At 36.9% G+C, this 14,477-nt stretch overlaps 1 protein-coding gene across 43 annotated transcripts in view; it reads left to right on the top strand.

Moving 5' to 3' along the window:
• PCM1 (pericentriolar material 1) overlaps nucleotides 1-14,477 on the top strand; it is an 84,429-nt gene that overhangs the window by 39,761 nt on the left and 30,191 nt on the right. For 29 of the 43 annotated variants that reach the window (XM_047716318.1, XM_047716342.1, XM_047716308.1 and 26 more), the window contains 4 exons: nucleotides 43-233; nucleotides 2,240-2,411; nucleotides 5,624-5,982; nucleotides 13,414-13,578. In XM_047716318.1, the coding sequence (XP_047572274.1) occupies nucleotides 43-233; nucleotides 2,240-2,411; nucleotides 5,624-5,982; nucleotides 13,414-13,578 (887 nt within the window). The remainder of the gene's footprint in view (nucleotides 1-42; nucleotides 234-2,239; nucleotides 2,412-5,623; nucleotides 5,983-13,413; nucleotides 13,579-14,477) is intronic. The other 14 variants (XM_047716405.1, XM_047716423.1, XM_047716512.1 and 11 more) reach the window with 1 other exon arrangement.

The following is a 14,477-nucleotide window of genomic DNA, read 5'->3' on the forward strand; positions in this document are numbered from 1 at the left end:
TATAACTGATTTGTAAGTTATTAACTTCTTAAATATTTGTAGGTTGAAACAAATGCTAAATGAACTTATGCGCCAACAAAATCAGCACCCAGAAAAACCTGGAAGCAAGGAAAGAGGCAGCAGTGCATCACACCCTTCTTCTCCCAGTTTATTTTGTCCTTTCAGCTTTCCACCACAGCCTGTAAATCTGTTTAACCTACCCGGATTTACTAATATTTCATCATTTACACCAGGTAAGTGACTACAAACTTAAGAGGAAATAAATAAATGCAAAGTGCTTGACAATATTCTTTGTCTATTGCATGGAGTTTAATTGGTCTCTTCTGGAATGGTAGGAGGGGTATGCAAAGAAAGTTACGAACTTTTCTACATTGATTCTTTGTGGTGAAAACTTAAGCTTGCAATGGTTGCTAATGAAATTAACTCAACTACTTATGAGAGGTTGCTTAGTCTTATACCTTTGAATTAATTTAGCAACTATTTATAAAGGAAAAAGGGTATCAACCTATCCTGTGGCTGCTGCACATCGGGCACTGTGTGGTTAGGGAGGATACGTTATAGACTAAGGTTTAGCTTAGGCTTTAATTTTATTTAGCTTTGGCTTTTATTTTTTCTGCACCTGTTATGTCTCAGATACCATATAAATGACTGGGATTCAGATGAGTAAAATGAACGCTTAAAGTCATTTAGAATCTAGTGAGGAAGCTAAGCATGTCAGTAGGTGCTCCGTGCAGTGCCATGGGAATGGTAGCAGTGGTACAAATGAGGGGAGTTGCCTTTCCTTAGGGAAGGAAATTATCAGCAGGTTTCTTCCCCCACTCCCTCTGGAAAGCACATTATTTAAAGAATGAACAAAATTTATTTCCAGGGATATTAGAGGAGAAAGGACTTCCTAATCAGTGGATCCGCTGAGAGTTACAAAGCAGTGAAAGAGTGTATCGCATAGGGAATTTAGAGGTCATTAAGTATGGCTAGTGTCCAGGGCCTTAGCAGGGGAAGAGTAATTGATACAGCTGGAGAGCAGCAGAGACTTTCTGTGCAAGTCAAAGGACCTTAGACTTTCTTTTGCCTTCCAGAGGGGTCACTGAAGGATTTTGAGCAGGGGGATAGCATGAGATTTTTGTTTTAGGAGTATCACATTAGTAATAGTGTTTCAGAGATTTGAGAGAGGAGCCAAGAGTATCCTACAGTGAATAGGAAACCGAAGGCTGTTTGTTGTATTAATACCAGAGAAAGGACAGCTGGATCTAAGGCATTGGCAGGAGGGGTACAGAACTAGGAGTAAATCAAAAGACTTTCTAAAGGTAGAATAACTTAAGTGATCAATTAGATGAGGTGAGTCATGAATGAAGTGGAATTGAAGGTGTTTGCCAGGGAATATAGGAGGAGAAAAGGGGTTGGAAGGGCTGGAGGGCTTTGTGAATATAAATCAATAAAAATAGCTGTGTATTTTCTTAGCAAGATTATAAAAATAATAGCATTAGCACATTTAACAAGCGTTTTAGTTCTTGAGCACCAATGAATATCGGCAGCAAACGTTTTTTGCGTGGCTTTCTAGGTAACAGATAATATTAAAAATAGCTCAGGCAGTTCCTTTACACTAATATGCCTCATGCCTGTGGCAGCCTTGGGCAGACTATTCATTCTTCACAAACTAATACTGTGAAGCCTTTTCTCACCCCTTTTCCCCCACCAAGTTGTTAGTCGCCCCTTGCAAATATATCTCATACGGCACTGTGTGGTTAAGAACTTAGTTCTATTCTAGTTTCCCAGTTAAAGTAGAGTGGAAAGAATATAAGCTTTGGAGTTGTGTAGACCTGAGCTCTGACCTCCTCTTCCATTTACTAGCTGTTTAATCTTTGAGCCGGTTTTCTTCCTGGTAAAAATAATTTAATACCTATGTCATAGTGTTATTTGAGCATTAGACAGAATAACATGTAAATAAATAATCCTCATCCCTTCAGAGCTAAAAAGTTAGAAGTAATAGTATTTGACATTCATTAGCTTACCGGGTACCAGACGCTTGTAGGCATTTACCTGTTACTTTGTTCAGTCATCACTGCCAAAAAGCTAGTGGGCTGAACTGTAAACAGTGATTGAACAAATGAATATTAGTTTAACAGTTACTTGTTTTGGTGGATTTGACTGACACATTTAATTAAAACTGTGTTTTAATTTTGTATTAAGGCCTTTAGGTACTTCTTTTATTGTTGTCTTACCTATTTCTTTTATTTATTAGGTATGAATTTCAGCCCTTTATTTCCTTCTAATTATGGAGATTTTTCTCAGAATATTTCTACACCCACTGAACAGCAGCAACCATTAGCCCAGAACTCTTCAGGGAAAACAGAATATATGGCTTTTCCAAAACCTTTTGAAAGCAGTTCTTCTGTTGGAGCAGAAAAACAAAGGTACTTGATTGTGAACCTAATCCATTATTTTCTTAAATGTTACTTATATGATTATATCTAATTATATTTAATTTGCAAACACAGTGAGGAAGGATGCTTGTTATTGTTTGGCTTGTTAGCATTGAGAATATTCAGCTGCTACTTTACAGGTGTCTCAGGCATACATCTGCCACTAATCCTGATAACAGGAATAATTCATTGTTTTGATCAGAGTGAAGGATAAGACCTGACCCATAAAATGTCTCTTGGCTTGATTTGATATCTGTCCTTAAGTTCACTTTAGGGCTAGAAACTAATATTAACTACTAGATGATACTTATAAAGTGATGGCTCCTTGATTCATGGCTCCTGATTAGAATATATTCTTAAGGCCTATCTGAATGTAATGTTGAGCACTATTACATTATTGATAGATGATATCAGTCATAGTCAGGATTTCTTTCTCTGTTTCTCAGTGTTAACATACTTTTTTCCTCAGTGTTATTATTATTTTTTTTAAACATTTTTTTTTTAAGAATTTACTCATTTATTTGACAGACAGAGATCACAAGTAGGCAGAGTGGCAGGCAGAGAGAGAGAGGAGGAAGCAGGCTCCCCACCGGGCAGAGAGCCCAATGCGGGACTTGATCCCAGGACCCTGAGATCATGACCTGAGCTGGAGGCAGTGGCCCAACCAACTGAGCCACCCAGGCGCCCCAGTGTTATTATTTTTTAATATGATAGTCTTCCCACATAAAATTTTTGACTCAGATAGTGTAGAAGACTAGTTGGTTGAGTCAGGTAAATCATTCTATATATTTATAGCTAAATAAATAACATTCTTAATGATTGTGCTAATCCAGAAAATGATTTTGATAGCCAGCTGGTAAAACTATAGTTTTTTTATTGTTAGTCGTACTTACTTCAGAAAAAAACTTTTTAGGATGAAAAATTAGAGGTCAGTTCAGCCTATACTTCTGTAAGAAGTATCTCTTTTATTTTGTCTTCGCAGACCTTTACAAATATAAAATTCACATCACTTTTCTCTCTAGTAGTATGATTGGGCATGTCTTCGAGCACTTAAGTAATCATTTTGGCACTATTTAATTATTAAATCATGGATTTTTTTTTTTGTAAACCTAATTAAACAAAACCTCTTAGAATTCAACTGTATTTGACTGTAGGAATCCTATGGTTGACCTCCCTGACTTTTTCTTAGATCTACTAACCACTTCTTTCAATTAAACATCCTATTGCTCTTTAAAAGTACTCCATTGTCAGAGCCTAATGGTGTTTAGGGCACAGTTGCCATTCAGAAATGATGGTTGAATGAATTTCCGTCATAAGCAATAAACATTTGTTCAATGCTTTAGTGAATAGCTTTGCTATTGGAAGGTCCCTACTTTATTATTATCCACATTTTATATATAATTAATAGTAAAAAAGGGTGGATTTGGATATATAATATTATTTGAGATATTTTACCTACTTCAGATTAGACCTCATTTCCCCAAAATGTCAACTGTTAAATAGGTAGCTTCCCTGACTTTAATGGCTAGAGGTAACAAGAGGTCAGATGAAACATTGTAGTGAGCTGGGGTCAGAAAACTTATATTGGAAAGGGCTTGATGATAAATATTGCATACCATTTATTTCTGCTATTTTTGCATGAAAGCAGCCATAAACAATATGTGAACAAGCAGCTGTGTTCCAATAACACTTTGTGGGTACTGAAATGTGAATTTTACATAATTTCTGTCACAAACAATTTTTCTTCCTTTGACTTTTTTCAACCATGTAAGAATATAAGAATATTTTATTTTACTTTTTGTAAGAATCATTTTAGGGGCACCTGGGCCACTCAGTCTACTGAGTGTCCCAACTCTTGATTTCGGCTTGGGTCATGATCTCGTGGGTGGGACCAGGCAAGCCTCAGGTTGGGCTTTGTGCTAAATCTGCTTGAGATTCTTTCTCTCTCTCTCCCTCTGCCCTCCCCCTTCTCCTAAAATAAATTTAAAAATCTTTTTTTTTTTTTTTCCTTTCCAAAGAAAGAATCATTTTAGCTCTCAGGCCATACAGAAATAGCTAGCAGGCTGAATTTGGTCTGCAGACTATAGGTTTGCTAATCTTATGTTAATTTGAAACCTGGAGGTCAGTGTCTCCTAAATCATGTTCTTCAGAACACTATTGTTCATGTCAGGTTCTGTGATAAAAATTCGGGACATTTTGCTCACTATGTTCACTTCTAAGACATTTGTATAGGACATTGGCATGTTTAAAGTTTTGAGAAATCTTGCAGACATGTTTAACTTTGTCTCTTGTTTGCCAAATTTAGATGGTCAGCAAATACCTGTTAACATATTAAATGATGTCAGTGTTTAGCAGATAAAATTTGGAAAATGACACCAGACCAATAGAATTAAATTGTGCTTAATGAATGGAGGAATAAATTATGAGTTGCATGGACAATTGTTTTCACCAATTCCAGTTCTATTTTGAACTGCTTCTGGTGACACAGATTTGTGTATATTGCCAAACCCTCTACTACATACAACTCTTAGCTCTTCCTCCAAGTGTTTTGTTTTTTTCTTGTATATTCCATTGTTTTTTAAAATTTTTCTTTCCCACTCTTTTTCATCATGAGTGCTAGATCATTTGTCTGCAGCTTCTGCCAGTGAAAATGGTTTAGTGAGAAGGGTCTGATACTAAAGTTTAAAGGGGCCCCTGGGTCACTAAGTTAAGCATCCAACTCTTGATTTTAGCTCGGGTCATGTCTTAGTGTTGTGAGATCGAGCCCCGTTTTGGGCTCCACGCTGGGTGTGGAACCTGCTTTAAGATTCTCTCTCTGGGGTGTCTGGGTAGCTCAGTCAGTTAAGCGTCAGACTTCAGGTCATGATCTCAGGGTCCTGAGATTGAGTCCTCTGTTGGGCTCCACGCTCAGTGGGGAGCGTACTTGTCCCTTTGTCCTTTCCCCTGTTTGTACTCTGTTTCTCTCTCTCAAATAAAATCTTAAAAAAAAAAAAAAAAAAGATTCTCCCTCTCAAGAAAATATTTAAAGTATTTAAGGACATTAACCTGTATACTATTTACATATTTAATGTATATTTCTATGAAAATGTTTTTAGAGCCTGTTGATGTTTTTATTTGCCTAAATCTATTTACTATATCTGCAGTTTTCCAGTAAACATAGAACTCTGTCATCATATCTGTAAAAATTTATTTTCATTGGTAAGGAATCAAAAACAGCCTGAAGAGGAGGTGGAAAACAGTAGGACACCATGGTTATATGACCAAGAAGGTGATGTAGAAAAACCATTTATCAAGACTGGATTTCCAGTGTCTGTAGAGAAAACTACAAATAGTAATCGCAAAAATCAATTAGACACCAGCCGGAGAAGACGCCAGTTTGATGAAGAGTCATTAGAAAGCTTTAGCAGTATGCCTGACCCATTGGATCCAACAACAGTAACCAAAACATTCAAGACAAGGAAAGCATCTGCACAGGCCAGCCTGGCATCTAAAGATAAAACTCCTAAATCAAAGAGTAAGAAAAGGCATTCTACTCAGCTGAAAAGCAGAGTTAAAAATATTGGTAAGTGTCAAAATTTGTTGACTATTGATCGGTGTGAATGTTGATAACTATTCTGGCATGTTGACATACTTCATTTCATTGTGGCTAAATGGATAAGCACTGTTCTAGGGCTAGTTGAATAAAGTTATTTTTAGTTACCTTCATAAGTTTTTATATAAAATTTATCAAATAGGGTTTAATGTTGTGGATATTCTTATATTTCCTGTGTGTGTGGTTACTATAAGCTTAGAAGATGTTTTGTAAATCTTGTAGGTCATTAAAGGTTGCCAAAGGGCCGAATTTTTACTGTTGTTCATTCTTTTTACATTCTATTTTACATTCTTTTTACATCTTATCCTACATCCAACATTTTGTTATGATTTCTGGTGAAACCACTTTTAAAACAAGTTTGCTCTTAGTCCTTAAGGAAGTTAAATTAATAAGGTGAAACATTAACCCTTGTTTTATTGAATCTTGTCTTTGGATAGCCTATCAAAGTTCTTTTAATAGTGTTAAATGCATGCCATTTAAAAAAATAGGTTTTTCGAATTTTGAAGGATTTATTAAAGTCTAGTGCTAGGTAGAAATAGTTTTATTAACTAGAATCTGGAATATTAGAGTTAAAGGATCCTCCTTTAAGTTTGCTAGGGATGCTTTTCAGCTTTTTGAGAGGTTGTTCTGGGTTCAAGGAGATTGTACTTAGTGCTTAAGGACAAAGTATTTAAGACTTACAATCAGAAAAGTTTGAGAAGTCACCACATACAGCTCAGTCTCTCGGAAGCTCCCAATATACGCAAGGATATGAGGTCCTAGGAAACCCTGTGGTAAAAAATCCACTTGTAAACATTTGTAGCCTTCATATTAGCCATTTTTGGTTAGTGAGACATTTGAAAACCCTGATGAAAACTGGATGTAAGAAAGACTACCTGCTCTTTTATTTCATTTCAGTTCTTAGAACCTTCATGTCCTTGGCTCCTACCGCTACTCCCATCTGAAGAGTCTGATTCAATGAAACAAGCAGATTTGAGCAGGGATGATAGTTTTCTCAGCACACATGTTATTATCTTTGAAAATATTTTATCATTATAGGTTTGGGAGGAGCTGATTTTATGTAGCAGATTAGTGATACAAATGAATGAAAATCCAACTACTCTGCTTTCTCCAAGATTGCTCTTGGTGCCAGCAGAGAACACTTAAGTAGATAATGAACCATGGCCATGTTTAGAGAGTGGCTCCTTGGGTAACTCATTGAACTTCCTATCTCTATTACCTTGCCCCAACAGAAATGCTTTTTTTTGGCCATATGAATAAATGAAGAAACACTAATAACTTATTTTATAGCATTTTCTCATTCAGCCAGTTGAATGTGCTAGGACAGCGATTCTTAAATTTTAATTTTTCTCCATGAGAATCTTGTTTAAAGGCAGACTGATTCTGTCTGGGTAGGGACCCAAAAGTCTATATTTCTAACAAGTTTCCATGTCTTGTTGATCTTGGTTTGTGAATTTCACTCTAAATAGCAGGGTCTTAGGGAACCCTTAAGCCAGCAAATGGCCATATCTACCTAAACCTAGAAATAATATTTATTTTATATATATATATATATATTTTGAAACCCCTTTATTTTGAGGAATTACGGTTCTGTATATATAATTCAGCTTTTTTGCTTCAAGGCAAAGACTGATGTTCTGATCTATGTGCTCTCTTCCATTACAAGTATAAAAATACCTGCCAGAAACATAATATACACATTTGTTCGACAGGCATTCAAGATGATCTGTCAGTGAAAGCCCTACTTTAAGACACACACAAAAATCAAAGACTTGATAGCAGAATCTAACTAATATATGCAGAGTCAAGCTAATATGTAGCAAAAAGCAAATCAGTCAGCTAAACCCTTGCTATCCAAAGTGGGAACTATGAACAAGTAGCATCAGTATCTGTCTGGGAGCTTATTAAAAATGCACTCTTGGGTCCCACCTTATACCAACTGAATTAATACACATTGCTTTTCAGTGTGCATTTTAGCAAGATTCTAGATATTGAAAACATATGAAAATGTGCCCATTAAAGTCTGAGGGGCACTGATCTAGACCACTGCTATTTTATGGGAGAAGAATAGCCATGATTTCTTAGAAAATAGGATATTTACTAGTCTTTAATATAGGTGGATGTAGAGAATATTGGAAGGCATTCTAAATTGTAACAATGAAAAAAAGTTTAGAGGCGGGAAAAGAAGATGAGAGCAGTTGGGGAGGGCAATAGGATATGAGAAATAGATCAGTGTGGTGGGACTTGAGTTGCTCTCTTGAGAGAGGCAGCACAGCCAGTTATGCTGTACCAGATCTACTAGATTGAACTGTTTATGTATGTTTTTGCACTTGGGGACAGTTTTCAGAGGTAGCATGCTAAATCTTCATTGAACTTTGTTTCTACTAATGGTAATGTATATTAATCTTTAGAAGGTCTTTATATGTAAAGTTACATATCACTGCATGTGAAGTAAGGTTTTACAAATTACGTGATAGTGATAATCATCTTTTAAACTTACATTCCAATTCAGACTTTCTGAGTTAAGCATGTTTTCTTGCCTTTCTGTGTGCTTCAGGTATCAGACCTGTAATTTGGCTACACGCTACCAGGTCCCATTTCCTTTTTTGATGCTATCAGAGAGCAGTGGGATCATATCATCTAGATCTTCTTCATTCTTTTCTTTGAAAATTGGATAGAACTGTTAATATACTGTAACCGTCCCTGAGTCTTTTCTTTTCTCTTCCCTTTCCTTTGTTTATGAATGAAGATTGAGATGAAATGGATGCCAATTGTTAGGAAGGGCAAGGCCTCACAGATGTGGCCAGGAAAGAAACAATCCTTTTTAGATTCAGAGAGCTGATTATTTACATAGACAGAGAAAGTGAGGGTAGCTGGAAGTCCCCACTCCCTGTGTTCTTTGTCCTGCGGGCTACAAGGGGAAGACTGAAACCGAAGAGGCCAGGTGACCATTACAGCCTGAGTGGTGGAACCCCTGTTGTTGAGGAGCCAGTGTTGTGCTGCAGCTACTACTCACCACTCTTTAGTCTGGAGGTGTATCCTCAGAGTGTGAGAAAGAAAGGTCTCCTCTTTCCTCAGAAATGAGGAGGAGATGAGAACCTCTTCATGACAGATTTACAGATGGCTAAGTAGCAGTTCCTCGCAAGCCTCCTGTGTTCTTGTGTTCTGTGCTCCAGGAGGATCATCAGGCCTTCTGTCAAGACTTAGGCTCAGCTGAAGTTCAGTCTTTACCTTTGTGGCCTGTGTGGATATGTGTAAGATCTCTAGGGTGCCACCAGAGGACATGGCTGAGCTGTGTCCCTAAAGTGGAGACACAACTAGAAGTACTCTTTTTTGACTGTCTCGCTACTGGTGCTGAGAAAAACAGATTGTGTGCAAGGTACAGAGTGACGAATGGGATAGGAGGTCACACCTTTCCGCTAATGACCGTTATGTGGTGGTGGTGGTGGTAGACTAGCTGGCCTAGCCAGTGTAACTCTGAGGTATCATTAACCTTCATTAATTCCTATTTATCGATTACTTTTGGCAGTTGTGTACCCTTATTGCTGAACCTGTTTATGGTAAGGTCAAAAGTAACCCAAGAGGGCTCCTTTTCCAGTAAGTTTCATGCAGAATGGATCAGAGCAGCTAGACTTTAGTCTGAGAGACCAAAAAAGAAATCAGGAACCCAAATATGAGATGATAAAGTCCTAACATGAATGACGTCCTTAAAAATAAAAAGGGAAGGTTAATTCCAGATTGGATATGACAGAGAGTAAACTGACAGTATATTGGGAACTTACTTGTTATTTGCAGAGCAGCTATTGTGGTCTGGAGACTGTAATAGCAAGGCTTTAGATTCTGTTGGCTCATTCAGTGAATGTCAGGGGCAAAGGTCAGAGCTCTACCGTTCCCAGAGAAAACTTGGTTGGCGGGCCAAAATCCAGGCCCCTCCTATTCTTGACACCTCCCTTCCTTCCAAGAATAGCAGGCTTTTGTCACTTCAAGGTACTAATGGGAAAGTATAAGTAGGTGGCATTCCCCCTACCTTGCATCTGAGAGAGCATTTGCCTTTGCAGCCAAGGAGACTGAATAGAGAAGCTTCTTCTTACTCTCTCGATGTCTGACAACTTGCTAGCAAAAACACTGCTTTACCATAGGAGTGAGACTTCCAAGAGTACTGTCAGCATGCCAGGGCAGCTATCTGGCAGTTGGGTCCAGCCTTAAGGGCAGATATCAGTCCTGACTAGCCCAGTGAATGTAAAAATGCATGTCAAAGGGACCAGTAGCCAGGGAGAAGACAGAAGCAGAACACTAGAATAGGTAAAAGCAGTTATTGAAGGATATACACACTTGAACAAAATCATAAAAAACACTTAGGCAGATTGAGTTGTAACAAATTCTGTAGAACTAGAAAAAATGATTTTCACATTTAATGTTTAGACTGTTCAAAAAAGAGGATGGTATTAAGTCCCAAATTACTGGCCTAGCAAATTGAGGGGAAGAATAACACCATTTGTACAGAGCAGAAAATACTAAGATAAGATCAAGAGGAAAATGATTAGAGGCTTGATGACAAATCTTGGAGATATGATATATAGGGAATACTAAAGGAGGAGAAAAAACAGGTGGAAAGGCACTAACTAATTAAATAAGTAATAATAAAGGGGAATCTTTAATGAAGAAAGACTGAAGACTGCAGATCAAAACACCTAACTGTTGTCCAGCCAGGAGGCAAGGGGTAAAAGATACACATACCTCTATGTATATTTTGACAAAATTGCTTAATTCCAAGGAAAAAGTAAAAATCTAGTAAGCTTCTAGACTGCAAGAACAAATTTCATACAATGAGAAAGAACCAAACTGACATTAGACAAAAGAAATAGAAGAAAGTGAAATAATGTCCAAAAAAAGTACTGCAACTCAAGAATCCTATATTCAAACTAGAGCCTTCACTTGTCATAGTGAAAAGATCTTGGTGCATCTTACCTGAGGAAAACAACAGAAACAACATATGAATCAAGATTAGACACCTTTATAGGGAGAGGTGAAAAGGGGAGATAACAGTTCAGTAAAGAAAACAGTAGATCAGGGAGACAAACCATGAGAGACTCTTCATCTCACAAAACAAACTGAGGGTTGCCAGGGGGAGGGAGGTAAGGAGAGGGTGGTGGGGTTATGGACATTGGGGAAGTTACGTGCTATGAAGTATGTAAACCTGGCGATTCACAGACCTGTACCCCTGGGGCTAATAATACATTATATGTTAATAAAAGGTAAAAAATTATACTTAAAAAAAAAGAATTAACTTTCGTGGGGTGCCTGGGTGGCTCAGTCGTTAAGCATCAGGCTTCAGCTCAGGTCACCATCCCAGGGTTTTGGGATCAAGCCCCACATCGGGCTCCTTGCTCAGCGGGAGGCCTGCTTCTCCCTCTCCTACTCCCCCTGCTTGTGCTCCTTCTCTCACTGTCTATCAAATAAATAAATAACAAAAAACCAAGCAAATAGTAGATCAATCTCAGTTACTAATATAAATTCAAAAGTAAAATATTAGCCAATTTAATCTCCCAGTATATCAAAAAGAGTATCAGACTGTTGTCAGTAGGGTTTATTACAGAAATGTAACCGTGGTTCATTATCAGGAAATCTGTCAACATAATTTTCATGTCAAGAAATTGAAGGACAGAAGTCATATAATCATAGCGGTAGATGAGATAAAATTTGAAGTCTGTTCTAACAAAAATCACAAGTAAAATGCATCTAAGTAGACAGTTACTTAATAATTAAAATAATGAAAGCTGTTAGCTAATGCCAGTCACAAATGACATTGTAAATGAAAATACTCCAAATATAATCTACATCAAAATTAGAAATTAATCAGGGATTCCCTCTCTGCCACCATTGTTATCTAACATTGTTTGGAAAATACTATGACAAGAAATTAAATAATTGGCATAAATATTGAAAAAGGAGGAAAACAAATTTTTACTTTTCTGAGAGAGCCCAAGAAACACTGGAAAATAGCTACTAAAGTTAACAAAGTAAATTAGTAAAGCAGCTGGCTATGAAATAAGTATGCAAATATTTTTCTCTATCCTAGTAACACTCAGTAGAAGTGGAAGTGGGGGGAAATAGTCTTCCCATAGTAGTATCCGAAGCTATTGGGGGGGAAATTCTTAGGAGTAAATTTTTTTTTTTTAATTTTTATTTTATTTTTTATAAACATATATATTTTTATCCCCAGGGGTACAGGTCTGTGAATCACCAGGTTTACACACTTCATAGCACTCACCATAGCACATACCCTCCCCAGTGTCCATAATCCCACCCCCCTCCCAACCCCCCTCCCCCCATCAACCCTCAGTTTGTTCTGTGAGATTAAGAGTCACTTATGGTTTGTCTCCCTCCCAATTCCATCTTGTTTCATTTACTCTTCCTTAGGAGTAAATTTAACAAGGAAAGTACTAGATCTATAAAAAATTATAAACATTTTTGAAGAATACAAAGCAAGATTGAACAAGTATGAAAAACAAAAACTGTGTTCTTAAAAATTGTGTAAAATTATTAAATACCAGTTCTCCTTGAGTTAGTAAGTGCTTTTAATGTGATTCTGTTTTGAATCCCTGTGGACTGTTTTTGAAATTGGAAAAAAAAAATCTCAAAGTTTATAGGGAAGGACAAATGTCTAAGAATAGCCAAGAAAAGAAACTACCTACATAGGACTTGCCTTACCAGGTGTTTAAGCATTCTGTAAAACTTCTTTCGCTAAAAGAATGAAGATGGCACTGGAATAGATAAATTAAACAGCTAGAATGCCCAGAAATAAACCTCAATAAATGCGGAGACTGAATATATTGATCAAGGCTGCGTTTTATTTCATTGGGAATAGGGTAGGTATAACCCAAGTATCCATGTGAAACAAAATAAAGTTGAATTCCAAACTTGTGCCATATAGCAAGGAAAATTTAGACTAATATATATATATAACCTATGAGTGGGTAAGACCTTTTAAATCAAGTCATTTTGCATACAGGTTATAAGAAGGCAGACATACCTGATTAATGCCCATTACTCTTCTGTTATGGACGTTTTATGTAGATTGGATGTGATTCTTTCTTGTATTTCCTAATACTGAAAAATGGTTAACTTGGAGACTAGTAGAGAATTTGGATCATATAAGGTCTACAGTATAGTTTGAGTTGGGATGTACTCATGAAGGTGGTTTCAAAGGATGATGAATTGTTAGAATATTTTAACTGTTACCCCATCCTTCCAAAGGTTGTCATAAGACATTGTATTTACTGTTTTCTATTTATACAGCATTCTAAATTGAGTACCTGTGCTATTTCACTATGGGAATCAATTTCCCTTTCAGTTTGAGTTAGTTGCAACTGATAACAGTTGTCACTTTTTTTACTCAAGGGTATGAAAGTGCCAGTATGTCTAGCACATGTGAACCTTGCAAAAGTAGGAACAGACATTCAGCCCAGACTGAAGAGCCTGTTCAAGCAAAAGTATTCAGCAGAAAGAATCATGAGCAGCTGGAAAAAATAATAAAATGTAGTAGGTCTACAGAAATATCTTCAGGTATGTTCTTTTTTGGTTTGCTTTAATCTAAGGACTTCATCTTAGATTTGAAAAGCAATTGGTCTGTCACACTTTTCTGTCATGTGCAAGGTTATATGTACTAGAAGATTACAGTATACATTCCTTGATATCAAGAAATGTAAACTAGAAATATTTTTTAGTATTCTGATAGTAGCTTTTGACACTTCATGATGAAATTTTAAGGAAAAAAGTATAGTTGACATTAATTTGGAGCTGATTTGAAATTTTAAAAATCTTCTCTGAATAAGAATTTGATATAAAATCATTCCCTGTTTAAAATCTTTGGCTTTACCATGCTTGGGGGGTAGAATCCAAGTGCTTTAATGCAGCATCTGGCCAGCAGAGTTTGGCTCCTTTTTGCATCTCTAGACTTTCTCCCCATCCTCTCTGCCTTGAAGTCGCCTCTTTCGTGGCACTGTACTAAAGTTTTCCTCTAGCTGTCTTGCTGTTTCTCACCTCAGCAGGTGTCTTTTCTGTCTTTTGCTCTTTGTAAACCTTTTTCTCTATTGGAGTCTTAAATAAACTATTAATTCTGCAACTCTGAATTTGCATCAAATCGAAGCTCAGAGAATTTTCCCTTTCTCCTTTTTCGTTTCTTTTGTAAGCCAGTGTGAATCTCTCCTGTTGCCCATATCACAGTTATATAGTATTTACTCAAGAGTCTTCATCACCTTTTTTGAATTCCTTTGCAGCAGGTGATGCCTTGAATGTTGCCATGGTACTGGACACATGGTAGGCACTTACTAGGTGTTAATCCAGTGAATGAACAGAGTTACATTTTGCCGCTGTTTTAAGTACTGGTACTTTCCTGATTTATAAAGAACAAGTACATCTCAAAAAAACATGGAGAGGGAGGCAGTAAATAGAAACCCTCAGTT

This window comes from Lutra lutra, chromosome 2 (genome assembly GCF_902655055.1).
Source record: "Lutra lutra chromosome 2, mLutLut1.2, whole genome shotgun sequence".
Taxonomy (NCBI): domain Eukaryota; kingdom Metazoa; phylum Chordata; class Mammalia; order Carnivora; family Mustelidae; genus Lutra; species Lutra lutra.